Source organism: Enoplosus armatus, chromosome 9, assembly GCF_043641665.1.
Source record: "Enoplosus armatus isolate fEnoArm2 chromosome 9, fEnoArm2.hap1, whole genome shotgun sequence".
Classification (NCBI taxonomy): domain Eukaryota; kingdom Metazoa; phylum Chordata; class Actinopteri; order Centrarchiformes; family Enoplosidae; genus Enoplosus; species Enoplosus armatus.
Window position 1 is genome coordinate 12542563 of NC_092188.1, and position 18132 is coordinate 12560694.

General features: G+C 39.7%; 1 protein-coding gene across 1 annotated transcript; it reads left to right on the forward strand.

The window, feature by feature from the left end:
• Positions 1 to 451: 451 nt before the first annotated feature.
• On the forward strand, positions 452 to 16511 carry dgat1b (diacylglycerol O-acyltransferase 1b). The gene is made up of 17 exons (XM_070911570.1): positions 452 to 832; positions 1597 to 1684; positions 3532 to 3572; positions 4077 to 4162; positions 7351 to 7403; positions 7917 to 8022; positions 11111 to 11239; positions 11529 to 11597; positions 11721 to 11824; positions 12161 to 12199; positions 12421 to 12462; positions 12583 to 12627; positions 13072 to 13184; positions 13622 to 13687; positions 14169 to 14256; positions 15079 to 15141; positions 15553 to 16511. The coding sequence occupies exons 1-17, from the start codon at positions 591 to 593 to the stop codon at positions 15700 to 15702; spliced, it is 1524 nt and encodes a 507-aa protein (XP_070767671.1). The 5' UTR covers positions 452 to 590; the 3' UTR covers positions 15703 to 16511.
• The last annotated feature ends 1621 nt before the right edge of the window (positions 16512 to 18132 follow it).

The window sequence follows — 18132 nt, forward strand, 5'->3', positions numbered from 1 at the left end:
TTAACATCATGACTAAACATCTTATGCACCCTACAGGATATACCAGAGTTATATTTGTGGATTTTTCTTCAGCTTTTTTTTCTGTCAACTGAGCAGACTCTTTGATGATCATGCAAAATGATTGAAAGCTCAAGAACAGCTACTAAAAGGACTTTCAGTTTATATTGTTTTGTGAACTGTTTTATTCCATCCTGCTGTCCTCATGCATCAGATGCAGTGTCTATTGAGACGGCGGGAATGCAAAACAACAGTCCTACTCTGTTTTACTCTATTCTAGGAGGAGCCCAGGCTCGCATGCAAACTGAAACCAGTTCCTCGTATCTGTTCGCTGAATGACTCACCTGTCGGTTATAGTGTGTCAAGTCAAACAAGTTACAGTACTGATTTAGGCTGCTGTCACTTCATGTGGCGTCATGAGTACACTCCTACGTCCATGACAACTGCACGGAAATCGGGCGGATTGTTAGCAACCCGGGCACTTCCCTCTCTTCGGCTACTACGCTAGTAGCAACAGGCATGCTACTATCAGGAGTCAACTGTAGAAGTAAACTTTAAGTGGGTCCATTGTTGTTTTTTTTACCTCTGTCATCATGGGTGACTCGGAAGCGGTCGGGGCCTTTCCTCGCAGGAGAAGGGCGACTTTCGCGGCGGGGAGAACTGAGAGTCTGCTGCCGATGAACGGAAGGTCCGCGGCGGTGTGTCAGAGCTCAGTGACCGCTGACAGTAGCAGAGACGATGGCCAGGCGAAGCGTGACCGTTCACTGGAGACTGTCCGGTCGAAATCGAAGAGTGAGAAAAAGAAACGCAGGAATGATATAAGTGACAGACTGGGGTGAGTTTCAAAACATAAACAAACTGTCGGAAAGTTTGAGGAAAGTTTAGAGGCGTTTGTTTTGACATCAAATATCCAACGTTACGCTTCAAAAGGCCAACGGCTAACAACATTTATTTGAAGCTAGTATTATTAACAACCGTTGTATTTAGTTAGTGTCGGGAGCAACGTTAGCTGGTTTGAATGTGCAGCAGGCAGAGAGCGGTTAACGGCTGTTCAGTGTTTCACAGTCAGGGTCGTTCAGGGTCGTCCTGAATAAGCCCTGTTTCTCTTGTCGCCCATTCATTCATCTTTTGATTCCCACCTTTTTAATGCTGCTTAGCAAGAGTGGCAAACGCACTTGCATGGCTAGACCAGGAATGTGTATGTGTGTGTGACACACCTCTAACGTGGGCTGTTGCATTGACCAGGGGCGTATCTAACAAGGGCCCCATGAACAGGGGATTGTGGGCCACCTTAATCTCCTTACTACTATACTTGTGTGGCAATAAGGGACATCAATTGAACCACACCTTTGGAAAATGAGACCAATTATTCACCTTTAATTTTCTGATCAGCTGCCACAACATTTTTATTATATTTTTTATAGCTTATAGTTTTTGTTGGTATTATCCTCTCCCTTTCTTCTTACTAAAACTGCTAGCAAATCTTTAGGCCAGCGTGTAGGTTCATAATAGACAACAGTTTCTTTTTTGAAAATAAATCTTAAACTCATGATATTCTTGATTGTTCCGCCCCTTTTATCCATCATGTTTTTTCTGTAGCTGTCATAAGACGCAGGAGTCCCTGCTGAGTTCAGCCAGTGGTTACAATAACTACAGAGGAATCCTCAACTGGTGTGTGGTCATGCTGGTAAGACAAACATTTGCACACACACAAGAAACATACATATACATACAACACCAATCTTATCCGGCTCAACAAACATTAATACCACCACTTTTCAAAATCATCCCGCAAATTGGATAAATAAGAAACAATGCAGGTGTTGCAGTGACAAATCTTTCAGAAACTTGCATAATGTTCTTCCAGTTGGTTGGCAGCATTAGGAAACCATATTTCTGTTACCTCTGACTTTGTGATTGTTTGTCGTATGTTTCACTATAACTCACCACACAGTACACCTGCTGTCACTGGCATTTGTTCAGTATCTGTTATCAGACGACTTCATGAGTATAAAATTGTGATTTCATTAATGCAGCAACGCAGGCATTACGGTTAGCTGTGTTCAGCAGGTAGCATTTAACAAGTGATTACAGAGAGAGGCAGGAACAGAGCAAGTATTTATCCTGTTTAAACCAAGCAAGGTGTCCAGCCACTTGTTGAAAGTGTCTTCTGTCCATCCTGCAACAGTCCTCACCAGATGTAGTAATGCACCCCTTGCTGGCCAGCGAATAGAAGGGGAAAAACAGATTTTTCTGTTTCTCTCTATGGTTAATCTGTTGACATTTTAGTGTGTGTGGCTAATTTTGAAATAATGATCTGAATAAAAACGCCAGTGTGGATGGAAGGTGTTTGACAAGTTAACAGCATTTTTAAATCCATCAATTTTATCTAAACTGAGATAATGCCCTGAAATCTCCAGTGAACACTGCCGTCTTCCCCTGTGTCCTGGTGCCTTTTCGTTTCATACATTACAGTTTCGTTGTCCTTAGTTTTTGCACATTACAGTGCGTGAATGCATTATTCATTATATGTGAAAACAGAATATCAGTAAATTCCAAATGTGCTCTGACGTGAAGTAGCATTGTTGTAATTCAGTTAATATCCAGTTTGTGCTCATCATCCCTTTCACAGAACCCACTTTAAAACAGAAGGACAAAGTGAATACCAAGCAGATAATCCACTGGCCCGGATTGATACAATTGAATAAATCAAAATGACTTAAAATAAGAAGAATCAGTCCAAGTTGTTCTATAAATACCCACTTGTTTTCAAACAGACTCACTGTGTCTGATTCTGTGACAAATCTGGTTTCCTGCCAGCTTAACCACACTGCAAAAAACCTGCCTTACCAAGGGGTTGGATTTGACATAAAGACTTGTCAACCTTATTCTAAGATGGTTAAAGTCAAACATGTTCAGGGAATGCAGATCATTTTGGGGGGTTTGGAAAAAAAAAATTCATGAAATAATCAAAACACAAAACAATCTTGAGTTATTCAAGTTTGTTCTTTTTGAGAAATTGTATCAAAACCCTTTTGTTGCCAAATGTGAATTTTCTTAAAATATCAAAATGATGTGCAAGTACAGTAAAATTATTCAGTATGATTAGCAAGTTTATGTCAAGCTCAACACCTTTTGAAGCTCTTCTTTCTCTGTGCTGCCTAGAAACGACAGAATAGGAGAGAGGAGAAGGCAACGAAGCCTTCTGTTAATCCAGGCTTTCAACACAGATCGTAGTGTTCATCGCAGGAGGTTTTACTTCATTCCCACTGAACTTCTGTCCCATCCCCAGGCATAGAGCCTTTGTGCTGCGTAATGAGATATTACAATCCATTTAGAAAGAGGAAGAGCGAGGAGGAGAGATAAAAAAGAATGTGGGGAGGAGGAGGATGAAGAGGAGGAGAAATCGGTTGAGGAGAGGAAAGAGATGAGATAAAGGGAGAGATAGGAAAGCAGCAGAAGGAGGGTAGAAATGACAATATGAACAAATTAAAGAAACTTAGTGTGTTTGTTTGTGTGTGCTTTGTGTTAAAGGTGCTGAGCAATGCTCGCCTTTTCTTAGAAAACCTGTTAAGGTGAGTAAGGAGTCTTTTTTGTTATTCCTGTCTTTTTCACATTACAAATAAATTATTACTTATCATTTCAAGAGTCTTCCTTTATGCTTGTACCCAGTGTAATGATGAAAGATACCAAACAGAAGTACCAGGTTCTGAGAATATCTTGTCCCGCTCTTACAGAGTGCTTTTACTAATCCTTAATCTCTTTTTTGCTCTGTTTTGACAATAGATCTTTTTCGTCATTTTGACATCTCTCGCAGAAAAAGCACAGGTGTAATTAATACAACCATGACAGCCAGTCACACGTTTGCTTCATTTCAGTCAAAATGTCTGCTATAGAATTAAAATTGTAAACAATTCACTCAACTTAAATCATCCATTTCTCTTGTGTAGTAAACATGTGTGCAGTGTGTGTTGTTCTGAAGCATTTGAATTTTGAAGAAAATTTGGCATGCCTTTAAAAGCAATTTCTGTGTCTTTTTTAATCTGCCATTTCCTTTTTTGTTTTTGTTTGTTTGTCAGGTACGGCATTCTGGTGGACCCTATTCAGGTGATTTCCTTGTTTCTGAATGATCCCTACAGCTGGCCAGCAGCATGCCTGATGATTGGTAGGTAAACTTTTCATCCATCCAATGAGTCACCTTTTAGGAAGGCAACACAATCATAGACAGTCAGGTAATTAAACAGCATAATTACTGTGATTAAGATAACAAGTGTTGAATATGAGGAACATTTGCTTGATTTATCATTTTAGTGTCACCTTTGTTAAGAAGAGCTTGAAAAGAAAACAGTTGTTGAACCAAAACTTGAATCAGTCTTAACCACCAAAGCCTAGAAAATGATATGGGTGATAGATTCAGCTTCATATACATTCGTACAGATAGTATATCTACCAATAAACTTTAATCTTACCATGCCTTTGAATTACACCAGTTCAAGTGGTGTATAAGCAGTCTAGCAATAACACTTCAAAAACATGAAGAACCCCCTTTTTTTCTGAAAAGAACATTTAGATAATTGGATAAAATAACCGAATTGTGTTGAACACAGTGAACATGTTTCAAGTTTTTTCTTTAAATAGGTGGTGTGATCTGCCTTGTTTCAAGCCACACACACACACACACACACACACACACACACACACACACACACACACAGACACATGCTGTATTCAAAGTTTTTTCAATATTTATTTTTATGGTATATCGCAGTGAAAGTCTGCAGTGGTGCAGCTCACAGTGTCTCTAGAGGGACAATCACCTGCCCTATATACTGCACTCTGGTACTGTGCTGCAGAAAGAGGGAGAGAGGACTGGAGAGCAAGAGAGGGGAGAGAGATGAGTGGGGAGGGGGGAGGGGGCGCTGATGTAAAGTGCTGCATCGACACAGGGCAAGAGGAAGGGGAGGGAGGAAGAGATGGATGGAGTTAAGGTAAATGACTTTACCGACGGTGGTTAAGAGACAGGTGAAAATGGGAGTCTGTTTACAGTAGCATGGACAGTAAAGCAGCTCATTCCCAGAGGGCTTTCAGTACTTCTAGAGTCACTGCAGCCACTCACATACACACACACTCCCACACACAAATACCCCAACACAGAGTAAATGAGAAGTGTACAGTTTATGGTAGCCTACCAGCAAAATAAAAGTTTGTAAAGCCAGCCTAGAAAGATTAACATTTGAGGAACTGGCCTGTGAGTGACCAAACTAAAATGAAATGTACACTAGAGAAGGGTATTTAACTACTTTACAAGTCTGTTCCTTCCAAAATATCCCCCAAAATCTGGTCTGGTGATACCTGATGAGAGGTTACAGGGGTCTAACAGGTGCTAAATGGTGCTGTCCGTTCCAGTTTGATGCACATGTGGGCTCAATAGTTGCTGTTTGTCAGTGATGAAGAGATAAAAAAAAGAACATTAGCAGTAGCGTGTTGTGCATTTCCTGAGGTCTCTGCTCGTCTTGATGTGTGATGGAGAACAGAAAATAGAATAAAATAAACACATGATAAACACTCATACACAGCCCCGTTGAAGAAATAGAGGGTTTTATTCAGCTTTTGGTCCTTTCTTCAGTGGAGCAAAGTACATTGAAATGAATAGAATTGTAGCAAATCATTTTATGATACTGCAATTTGCATATACTCTGAAAATGTGAGTTGTCTCTGTGTTAAAAGCCACCTGCTTAAAAGAGTTCCTGAGAGGAAATTACAGATAGTTGGTCTCCTGGCTCTATGTGATTTTTGTTTACTTTGTAGAGGTGCTTTCAGGGGTAAAATAAAATGTGACATTTGCCTAAATACAGAATCTCATGTAAGTATAATGAGCATCATTGCAGAAACCTGGTGAAGTGATGCCTACTTTATCTAACTAACTGCAAATTAGGATAACTTTAAAGAAATAAAGGTTTAATTTAACTTGTACACTATTTGTTTGCTTTATGGACATCCGGTCACGTTGTCACACAAAAAAGTTTTGCCTGTAAGGCATTTGTTCCTTCTTAGAGCCTTCTTGTCTCTTCATAATACAAAGTTTACCATGAAGTCAAAAACAAGCATGTGACTGAACCAGTAAACAAATTGATTTGGAATGGCAATGCTGACGGATAGTTGCATTGATGACAGGATGATAAGAACCAGTAATCAGACAGTTAACACATCTGTTCGCTCTAGATTAGATGGATTGACATGCTAATGCTGTGATTAGGGTCTTAAAATGGAACAATTGCTGCAATTATGTGCTATCAGTGTGGCTCAGCCTAGTCTAGTCAGGGTGATGAGCAATCTACATACCAGAGGTTTCCTTAAGTTCATTCTGCAGTGAGTTACTCTACAGTTTAAACTGACTCTGCTACAAGACAAAAAGGAAAAATCAACATAAAATTTAGCCTAAATTGCTCCGCACAGAATGAGGCTTAGTGGCAACAACTGATGCAAAACAAAGTGTACATTAAAGAAAAAACTGGGCGCCAAAAACATTTTTGCTCAAATATGTCCCAGTACAGCCCTGTAGGTGTTTAATACAAAGCAAGTTATCTTTTATCTCATTCCCTAAATATAAACAATGTTTGTGCAGGTACAGTAACTGAAAATAGCAATAATAGAATATAAAATGTGTATAATTGTGTGCACGTGTATGCACACTCACACACTTGCTTTGTCTCTCAACTATGTAGCAGTTGGTGTGTGCTGTGCAACACATATGCTGTGTTAGTGCTGGCTCATTTCTTTCATCAGGTGTTGCTGTTTAATCATGTGAGTGAGTGAGTGAGTGAGTGAGTGAGTGAGTGAGTGAGTGAGTGAGTGAGTGAGTGTGTGTGTGTGTGTGTGTCACTATGAATACAGCCTGTTTCTATATTCATGTCAAAAGCCGATCCATCCAGTTTGGTTAGATTTGTGTTTTCACTGCACTGTGTAACTTTAGTCTTAGGCTAATGAAGCCTTTCAGAACTGACCAGACATTGACAAAATAATCAGCTTGAAATGAGACATTGGCAGTTTGGTAAAACACGGTCTTCACCAAACAGCAACAATGTACAACATAATATTGTATTTACAGTTGCCAACTGGAACTGGATAGTTGTCTCTATACTCTGACATTTTATACCAGCAATGTAACTGTGTGTTTTCTTTTAATTTCATTATTTAGAGAATGACAATGTTATACCTAAGCCACAAGTAAAGACTTATGAGGGATTATACATTTTTTTTCCTGCAGGGACCCCTCAGAAGTGGGTCTGTAAGGAAAACAGTAATATGGACTGTTTTAGAGGAACTGACATGAATCTCATTGTGTCTTGACAGTGTCCAACATGTTCATTCTGGTGGCTCTCTACACAGAAAGGCAGCTGTCGAAGGTGAGTGGTGAAATTCTGCCTGCACTCAAACATCGGAGCACTGACAACTGAACTGTTGAATTCTGAGCACTTTCACAACTCCCAGTAGGGATTATTTTTCTAAAACTGACTGACGAGCTGACCCTCCCCAACTGCATCTGCAAACGTTAAATGGTAAAATGAGAAATTAGTTTCACCATCTGCATTTAGGGCATATTCAGTTATGCTCTGTCTGTTTGGCATGAATATGGAACATCATGAGCTTTTTTAAAACTTTAATAGGGCACCATAACTCAAAATGTCTGTTTTGTTCAAAAGCAGAGCAAACAAATACTTACAATGTTCATGTTTTGCTGCTGTAGTCTTCTCATTGTTTGTAGACTAAGCTCAAGAACAAATGATTGGAGTTAAAAATCTGTAAACAAAATAACTGCAGTTACGGGTGACTGTGGTTTAAAATAGGACAACTTCCTGTTTTTAAGATTTAATGTAAAAACTCCTGCTGTCCCTCTCTGCCTCTCTCTTTCTGCCCAGGGTTCATTCAGCGAACTTGTGGGATTTCTGGTCCATTGCATTAACATGGCAATCATGCTAACATTCCCTGCTGCAGTGGTCCTATTGGTCCCCTCCATGACCCCAGGTAAAATGTTTTTTTACTGTTATTAAAATACCATCTCTGCAGCTTTGCTACTACCTACTGTGCATAACAGAGAAATAGCTGACCAAAATGGTAGCATCAATTACGCAGACAAACCATTATCCAATCACTGGTAGTACAATGAAGCCATGTGTATGAAACAGAAAAGAATGTAATTGTAATAAAGATTAAGAGGACGTTCATATCCTTACCCTTCAGAGAAACAGTCGACCAGTTTGATAGTGCAGTAAAAGAGATCTCTTATACAGAGTCATAATTGGAGTCGGTTAGTGGTAATGGACCAGTTGGTCATGACTGGATTATTTCCAGCTGGCTCTGAGAAGAGGAGAGAGGAGAAAAGAGGAGAAGGGAGGAGAGGAGAGGAAAGGAAAAGACAGGAGAGGAGAGATGCCAAAGTAGGTGTGGTTTGCAGTACAGGGTCGTCCAAGGGTCACCTTCTTCTGTCTTCATCAGGCTGCCTGACAGAAACCACGGCCGCCTTCCACAAACAACACAATTCACCCATGATAAATTATCAATACTTAACATGAAATGATACACCAGCTCATTCAAAACATTGTAGATCCAGTTTTGAAAAAAGTTTCCAAATGTGCATTGGCTATATTTAAAAAGTACAGATGTTCGCATCCACTAAAATATTAGTGTCTTTGTTTGGTAAGTAAATGACTCAAGATAGCCATTAAGTTGCATTCATCAGAAAATTTCACTTTTGAAATGTGTAAGTGCATACTTCTGGTGTGATGGGCAGTTATCCAACATGCACTGTTCCCTCAGGCCGACTCGTGAAATTGAAATGTGGGATACATATTTTGTACTTGAAAATGTAAAATATTTCACTGGCAAGGTCACATTTGTCATTTAACCCACAAATGTTCCACACCATTAACATAATATATTTAGCTCAGATTTTTGACATAGTCTCAGTCCTTTATTCTTCAAGCTTAGTTGGGACACCTTGAACGAGACAGACAGAAAGTGAGTTTCTAGTGTCATTTGGCACACATTTCGGTGTTAATTTGGTCCTAGAAAATCATTGATTGATTCTTTGCTCCGCTCCCATTTTGGTATATTCTCCTCTCCTCTCATCTGTTCTCTCACTGGGAGGTGAAGAAGTAAAGGAGTCAGTCCATCTGTCTGTCTGTTCTCCTCTCTGCGCTGCTGTTCACACAGGAAGGGCAATAACAGAGGGCAGGTGTGTGTGTGTGTGTGTGTGTGTGTGTGTGTGTGTGTGTGTGTGTGTGTGTGTGTGTGTGTGTGTGTGTGTGTGTGTGTGTGTGTGTGACAAGAGCTATTGCATTTATTGGACACTGCTTACGCAACCAGTATTCAGCCACTTTACATGAAGCAGATAACAATGATGTGATATCAAGCTTCATTTCAAATTATAATAAATTTCTTTTGAGGAATACTGTAGTGATGAGAAACTGTTATCTACTGTCATTATTTTATTATTTCCACTGCTTTTGATGTCATTTAATGTTTGCTACAAGTGATTTTTCTACAAATAGGCGTAAAACACAATGTAACACTCTGCTTATGTAACCAGTATTCAGCCATACATTAACCAGCGTGCTTAATATATTAATGAACAGTTTTGCTGAACTTTGTTTAATTTACGTTTCCTGTCTTTATCATAAAAACCTAAAGCATGCTGATGTTCCTGATGAAATGATTAAAAGAGAGCAACAAGTAAAATATGAGGGAACATAATCTTGGGGCAGGCATGTGGACTCTAAAGGAAGACAAACACTTTTTTTGCATGCAGGTGCTCAAATAGCTCTCAGTTCAATGAATGAGAAAAGTAGAAATCATCTGCAGGTGCTGCCTTTTAGATTTCTAAGTTCACATCTCAGATCTCAACTTAGATAATGATCCATATTGCACAGACTTGAAAGCAAGGTGTGTCAGTTTGGCATCTCAGGTTGGTGAGCAGCAGTATCTTGTTACCTGATCGAGCTCATTTCTGGCGGTGGCACGAGTTTGAACTTTTTGCCCTGATCAACGCTCTCCCCAAAGAGGAGAGACATGTCTTACTACAAACAATGAAGCATGACGATTTTAATCTGTGACCCTTTACACCCTAGCTGAGATTTTTCTGAATATTTGAAGTGGATTGTTGTGAGTTCGCAGACAAATTCATGATTTTGGTGGGAAATTGTGAGTGGGTGATGATTGTCTCCTCCTGGTATGTTTTCCCACTTGAGCTCCACCTCTCTGCATTTCTATGATGGCTATCTACTGTAGCTGTCTTGGAGCCAATCTAGTTGTCTAGCAGCCACATAGAGCCAGAGAGACAGATGGTTAATGGATAAGATCTGCTGTGGTTTGATGCCAGGTGTGCTGACCTCCACCTCACCCTGTTGGCACAACAGGCAGTTTTTATTTGTGTGTTTGTGCACATGTATGTTGGTGTGTGTCTTCCTCTCTGTTCAGAACAATCCTTTTCTATCAAGCATATGGTGACTATTGATAAAGCAAACTGCTCAGTTGGCCTGTGTGTTTGTGTGTGTTTGTGTGTGTGTGTGTGTGTGTGTGTGTGTGTGTGTGTGTGTGAGAGTGTGAGAGTGAGTGTACAAGCACTCCGAATAAGTTTATTAATCTAACATCAAATAATTTTTTCTGTTGACTCACAAAAAGGAACACAGTTTTATGAGTGCACACACACACACTGGTAAACATTGTGACTATACTGTATAATAATGTCCTTCCTTGGCATAGTTGGACTGCTCTCATACTTTGAATTGAGGTGATTTATTTTACTGGGCTTGTTTTGCTGTTTCAAGATCAAATGATGACCTCTCTCTCTTTTTCCCTTCCTTTTTCACTCTCTAAATCCTTTGTTTTTCTCTGGCTTTCCATTCTGCCCCATCTCACACATTTGCTCACTTTCTCCTCCTCCTCCTTTCTCTCTATCCCATCCTCCCTTTTCTATCCTCTACTGGCTTTCATTGTTTCTTCTCATCTTCCCATACTTTTAGGCAGTTGGATACATCTTCTCACACTACAGTTCCATCCACCTCATAGTGTCTCTCTCTCTCTCTCTCTCTCTCTCTCTCTCTCTATCTGTCAGTTGGAGGTGTGTTCGTTCTTAGTACTTACACCATCCTTTTCCTAAAGCTGTACTCCTATAAGGACGTCAACATGTGGTGCAGAGAGCTGAGCACTGTCAAGGCCAAGAAACTGGCCAGGTCGCTGTCTTGTAAGTCACAAGACAACACAGGTGCACATACATATTTTGGCTAGAGTTAAGACCTAATTGAGAATGGATTCTTTGCTAATTTTAAGGTCTGTATATGTTTTAAATGTCTTTGTAGTTCTTACCCAAGATGATCTTTCAGTTCCTTGCTCATGCTGTTACAGTGACATCTAATGGCCGATACTTGATACTGTAGCTCTTAGATAAAGTTTGACAGTTCAGCATGCAGGGACTGTCACAGTACTGTGTGGACATTTCTTTGCAATGTCATGATATTGTCTTAATTCTGCAGGTCCATCAGCACAGCACTTCAGTGGAGGTGACCGTAAGGTGTGTTACCCTGGCAACCTCACCATGAGAGGTACTCAGATGCATCCTTCTGTGTTTATATGAAACATAACAGATAATGTTTCTATTATGTACCTGTATGTGCCTGTTTTTCATATGTTTAACTGTCACATTGCCCTCCTCCTCATCTCTGTAGACATGTACTACTTTGTCTTTGCTCCGACTCTGTGCTACGAGCTCAACTTCCCTCGTTCTCCGAAGATTCGCATGAGTTTCCTGCTGAGGAGACTGTTTGAGATGGTGAGGGAATATCTCATATAAGCATCAGCCAGAAAAAAACACCTTTACTGTAGCTGTATGTTGCCCCTTTTCCTGATAATGATCAAGTGCTTAGGAGTGTTTTCTGAAAGCATTTTTGTGAATGCTCTCACATTTTTAAAAGCTTCTCCCTAAAAAGTACTTAAGAGCAAGTACACCTACACAGCTGTTAAGAGCTTAATGATTGCTTTACATGGTGTTGACGGGGATGTAAGGAGTAATTATTATTTCCCTTATTTAAGGGAAAACATTGGGTCTTTGGTAATTATTAATTTCTGTGAGATTATGTCACTCACTCTATTGTGTCTTTGTCCCCAGCTGTTCTTCACCCAGATGTTGGTTGGTCTCACTCAACAGGTACAGTCATATGTAGACCAAAACTGATGTATGGTGCTTTATGTGTCTGTGCATTCACATTTGGAATTTTCTTTTATTTCATTATTTTTATATTTATACTAAAACATAACTCAAAGCTCGCCATATGAGGTGTTGGTGGTTTTTATACAAGAAGCCAATTGACAGTTTACAGCACATGTCTGAAAATGACTAAACACTGTTTTTTACTTTCTCTCTATCAGTGGATGATTCCCATCATTCAAAGTTCCATGAAACCACTAGAGGTGAGGAAGACAGAGTGATAGTGAAGCTTACACTGCACAATACGGTGACATGTTGTTTTCAAATGCAAAGTTCTGCTGTTCATCGTTGGTTAATCTCTGGGTCTCTCCTCTGCTCTGTAGGACATGGATCTGTCCAGGATGACTGAGAGACTTCTAAGATTAGCTGTGAGTAAAAACACAACATATGTACAGTAAATGCAACATTTTGAACCTTTTACTAATGTTGTTTGCCTTCATGCTTGCTGTGAGTTGATGACCGGCACATAAGATGAAATAACATAACAGTAATGAATACATTATTAAAAGCAAAATCCCCTTAACATTTACGTTTCATTGGCATCTCTCCAAATGTTACACAAATTAAGGATTAGAGGCATAATATGCTGCATATTGCATATTGTCATATATATTACAGTAATTAACTCACTTTACATGAGAATGTACTATATCTCACCATGGCTATGTTGAGAGCATGGATATGAAGCATGCTCGAGTTTTGCATCAGGCTTTTACTAGTAGTTGGTCTGGACATCTCCTCTTAAATGTCTCACAGTCATAGATTTTGTTGTTCATTTGGGTCTTCCATTTCTCTTTTTAACCCGTCTCCAGGTTCCTAATCACCTGCTGTGGCTGATGTTCTTCTACTGGTTCTTCCACTCGTCCATGAACTTCACCGCGGAGCTGCTGCACTTTGGGGACAGACAATTCTACAAGGACTGGTGGTAAGTTTCTGTGTGTTTGTGTTGCTTGTGGATTTTATGAGGTGTGGTGGACTGTGCTGAAGGACTGACTGGGTCTGTACAATTCAGAGTTGCTTCATACACTGATATTTACATGTGTGTGCATGGGAATGGATTTGCGTGCATACTCATGAATGACAAATGGAAAGGTTTATGAAAACATGTGTGGTAGATCATTTCAGTACTTTTTTGTAAAAGTTTAAAACCATTTGGAGCAACCTAAAGGAGCACGTTTTGCAGATGCATCACTTGCTGATATTAGTGAATAAATGTCATCTCTCAACTTACTACTATTGTTACTATTATTTCCTCTTTAATAAAGGTTTTAGATTTTTCATGTTCATCAATATTGATCAAACTGCCTTTATTTAGATCCTGTAATGCTTCAATACTTTATATTTTCATGACTCTTCTTTCAGGAATTCTGAGTCGGTGACATATTTCTGGCAGAACTGGAACATCCCTGTACACAAGTGGTGTCTGCGGTGAGTAATTCGCACTCTAACTCACTGAGAGGGAGCAATGAAATTTATAGAACTGAACAAGGCTTAACAAGGCACACCGATGTATTTGGGAAATTGATTCATCTGGTGGCGAGAGAGTAAGTGGTAGTAATAAATACAGTGCCTGCAGCCAGTTCCACATACATAGCAGCAGGAGCAAATGCAGGGAGGTTATATTAGACAAGACAAAGTAAATGAAATGTGGTTTAAAGGGTTTAAAGCCCATTTAATTCCTGTCAGGGAGGGAGAATTACAGCACACAAGAGTTAAGATATTTCAACATTCAGTATTACACATTAGGAAAAAAGTGACTAAATGACTGACAAAACAAATACGTGAAATTTTTGTCCTCAAGCTATTTCTACAATCTTCATAAGTGATTTGACTTTCTGATTTATGTCCATCCTGCATATCATCTGTCCATCAACCCATTTCAACATCTGTTCTTTTGTGTGTCTTGCAGCCATTTTTACAAACCGCTGCTGAGGAGGGGATTTAGTAAAATAGTCAGCCAATCAGCTGTCTTCTTCTTGTCAGCTTTCTTCCATGAGGTAAGACCTGAGCTCAAGACCACTTTCTCTGATCATGTTGACACTGAAGATAGTTATTAATAATTGGCCAAAGGTGGGTGAGCATTCCTATGAAAGCCTGGTATTCATGTTAAATGATGTTTTGACCTATCATTAGGCCCTGCAGTGGGTGTGAGCCTGTGCCATCATAAATCAACTGGGCCCTCTGACAGGCGACACCATGCTCTAGTAGCACCGACCTAACGTACCTTTATGCTGCCTTTAAATCCTACACTCCCCCAAGCAAAGAGCAGATCCTCGTTAGCTTGACCCGGATTTATACAGGTATCTGCATTATAGCCTCTTAGGCTAAACTACAGTGGCTGGCCCTGCTGGCTTGAGGCAGTTTAATCTGAAGGCCATGATCTGCTCAGTAGTCCAGCCATCATCCCTGTTAATGTAGCTTCACTAGTCTCACAAATAGTTACTAGTTATATCAGAAAACCTTTCCCTGACCTAGTGCACCTATCCTTGAATCCTATCCACACCTATGCAAAGAGCAGCTACGTGGCAGCATTATATCTATATTGTATCTGCTTAGGTTAAACTACAGTGGCTGGCCCAACTGTTTTGATAGACAACTTCATCTGAGTGCCATGGGCTGCTCAGTTCTCCAACCACCATCACTGCATATCTGGTTCCACTGGTATGTGTGTAGTATATGTATCTTCTATGTGTCTTCAGTGTCCTCAAAACTCTTAATCCTCTTTCAGGTAAATGTTATTGTGCAGATGGTCAGATAATATTTTATAGAGAACACAATGTATTTGATGTTTTTTTTTTCCTTGTCTGTTTCTGTGGCAGTACTTAGTGAGTGTTCCTCTCAGGATGTTCAGACTTTGGGCCTTCATGGGCATGATGGCACAGGTAAGACCCAACACATATCACTGATGATAAACAGCTGTGGTCGGCACAAACCTGTACTGATATTAAACTGTATTATATGCATTGTGGTCTGGGCACACGACTTAATGTTTGAAAAGGTTAAAGAAAAAGGGTATATGGTTGGCCAGAGGTATTGTGGAACTTAGTAAATAGTTTATTTGTGTTGCCCAATCATACTAAAAGTCCATGATGTCCACTTCATTTCATTTCTAACCTCATTAGCCTGACATGGTATATTTGATGTATCATGGGGAATATGGCAGGACAATAGGCAATATAAGTGCCTCTTGGTCTTTGCTGACTTTGGTACTTTGTTATTCATTATAGTGAGCTAAGTCACACACAGAATATGCGAGTCTGTAATTATTATTATTATTATTATTTACTCATCAGCTTCCATTAGCCTGGTTTGTTGGTCACTTCCTGCGTGGTAACTACGGCAACGCTGCAGTGTGGATCTCAATCATCATTGGTCAGCCATTCGCCGTCCTGATGTACGTCCATGACTATTACGTCCTGCACTACAGACAGGAGGCTGACTGACACACACACACACACACACACACACACACACACACGTACATTCAAATCTACCATCTTTATCTCTCTTAGTCTCACTCTTGTACAAACAAACAAACAAACAAACACATTGCCGTCCAGATATCAGTTAACAGATATCGTACTTTACATGTCAGGATGAACTGATCACATCCTGATCATAGCATGTTTACATTAGACAACTTGGCCATTGTATCTTCCTGCTTGGAAAGGTAAGAATAGCTAAATGTAAATGTTAATATTTTGCTTTTTAAAGTGGAAAGTGCAGAAAAATGTTGAATCTTGAAATGCTACTTTAGCTTACGGAGGAAGGCTTCACTTCTGTATAAAGTGATATAGTCATGCAGCTTCTCACTCAGGTGATTTTTCTTCCAGTTTCTTTTTAAAACCTCTGACGGCCAGTTTGGGCTGAAATGTTTGCAGAGTGGATAAACTAGTGTATGTGGTACTGCCTTCCTTTTTTGTGAGCCAAAGGCGCCTTCATCTGTCTGGTTTTACTGTGAGATGGAAAATCACTAGCAAAAATGAATGTATGCTGGTAGGATTTTATTCATGTACGATTTAATTTTTTTTTACCTTGTCAGTTATGAAACAGCCAGCGTTACTGTATGTTTTTTTTTTTATTGCCTGAAGTTTCATTACAGTAATACATCACGTGTGAGTTTAGAAAAAAACTGTGTGCAAAATCACTGAATCTGTGTTTTTTTCTCATTAGACTGCTGCCAAGAAATTATGTCTAATGATGTGTCTAAATACAATGTGTGGTTCTGGAAATAAACATTCAAAGAGTTCAATTTAAGTCTTTTTTGTTAAGTGTGTGTTATTTTGTGCCGATGTTTATCAGACTTTTGATTTTTTTTTTTCAACAATAACACCTACCTGAAACAGAAAGGTTCTCTTCTTGAAACTCACACAAAATCTCACACAGAGCCTGAAGAGAGAGAGCAAGATTTTCATGCCTTCCATACATTTGTTATACAGTAGCTGACAAATATATGCAAACATTTATCCAATCGCAGTATAAATGGACATACTGTTTACACATGGCAGTTATATAGGGTGCAAATCCTACAGGAAAAGTAAAAGTGAGAGATTTAAAACAGCAGTAGTTGTACACTTCTTGGCTCTAAAGGATGCATCTTCTTCATCTTCCTGTTGCTACTCCCTCGTCATCCCAAGCAGTCACTTCAGTCAGTTACAGGTCCATGGTATCAACAGTAAGAACATTCACTCATCTTGTCACTGTGGGGCAAGTTATTCCACATCAATGTTCTTCTGCTGGGCTACTTTTTTGAGGAGAGTTGTCCACAGGTAGAGGAGGGAATCCCTGACCCACATACAGGTAGGTAGCTTACAAATTTGTGACAAAGATTTTACCAAAACCTGAAGGAACTGTGTTGGTTACTGTTATTCCTCGGTCTCTATGAAATCCTGTTATGTGTTTAAAAAATACTCCATTCGGGAATGTACTCTTCTAACGGTTGAGAAATATGCAACTCCATCATAATTCAGATGACTTCTTCTCGGACTGCAAATAGCCTTAATGTGACTGCAGAAACCCAAACATAAAAATGTATTCACAATCTGTGGTTTTGCACAGTAGGGACTCGGTCATTTCCCGGTTACATGTTGCAATAACCCTCAACACTTATCTGCCATTACTGTAACTGTAACTACTGTTGTCAAATTCAAGCACCTCTTGCTGGAGGCTCTGAAGGAATAAATACCTCAGTAACTCTAGCACAGGCAGTGATTCAGCTCTACAAATCTGTGCCTAAACCGGGTCAACACTCCACCAGATCTTGACTCCTTCACCAGTGGTGAAATGACCCTCGTGCTCCAGTCAAACCAACAGAGTCACTCCCCTCCTGCAACACTGGTTTAACACATTTGTCTTCAAAAACTACCTTGCTTCGCCCTAATCCCAAACCATGACTCATATTTAATCTCCAGCATTTTATTTTCATTGTATGTCTTGATCTGAGATCACATTAATAATATATGTCCATTTAAAGTCAGTTTTGTCTTTTACCATGGCTCTGCCTTGTGTCCATACAGAGTCAGTTTTAACTCTCTCATTCTCTTGTATTAGTTTCAGTTGCAGACATTTAACACACCACAAGTTAAATGACTTAATACCATTGTTAGTCAGTGATATTCATCATGACTGGGCTACCTACTTAAGACAGTGATAAACATGATTTTATCACATTGCTACCGGGCATCTCAGCCATGGGCACAAAACCGTGGCACAAGAAGTGTGTGTGTGTGTGTGTGTGTGTGTGTGTGTGTGTCTGCTTGTACATTTGTCATCCAGAAATGTGAGGACAGGACTGTGAACCTGTATTTTGTCAGGTTGACAGTGAATTAAACAGCAAGTCTGAGGCAAATCACACAGTTTCTGTAGGCGTGTGT

Coding starts and splice junctions, on each gene's coding strand:
- dgat1b (XM_070911570.1), top strand. CDS start 591: ATGGGTGACTCGGAAGCGGTCGGGGCCTTTCCTCGCAGGAGAAGGGCG. Junction 11,825..12,160: donor TGAGGAGACTGTTTGAGATG/GTGAGGGAATAT, acceptor CTTTGTCCCCAG/CTGTTCTTCACCCAGATGTT. Junction 14,257..15,078: donor TGTCAGCTTTCTTCCATGAG/GTAAGACCTGAG, acceptor TTTCTGTGGCAG/TACTTAGTGAGTGTTCCTCT.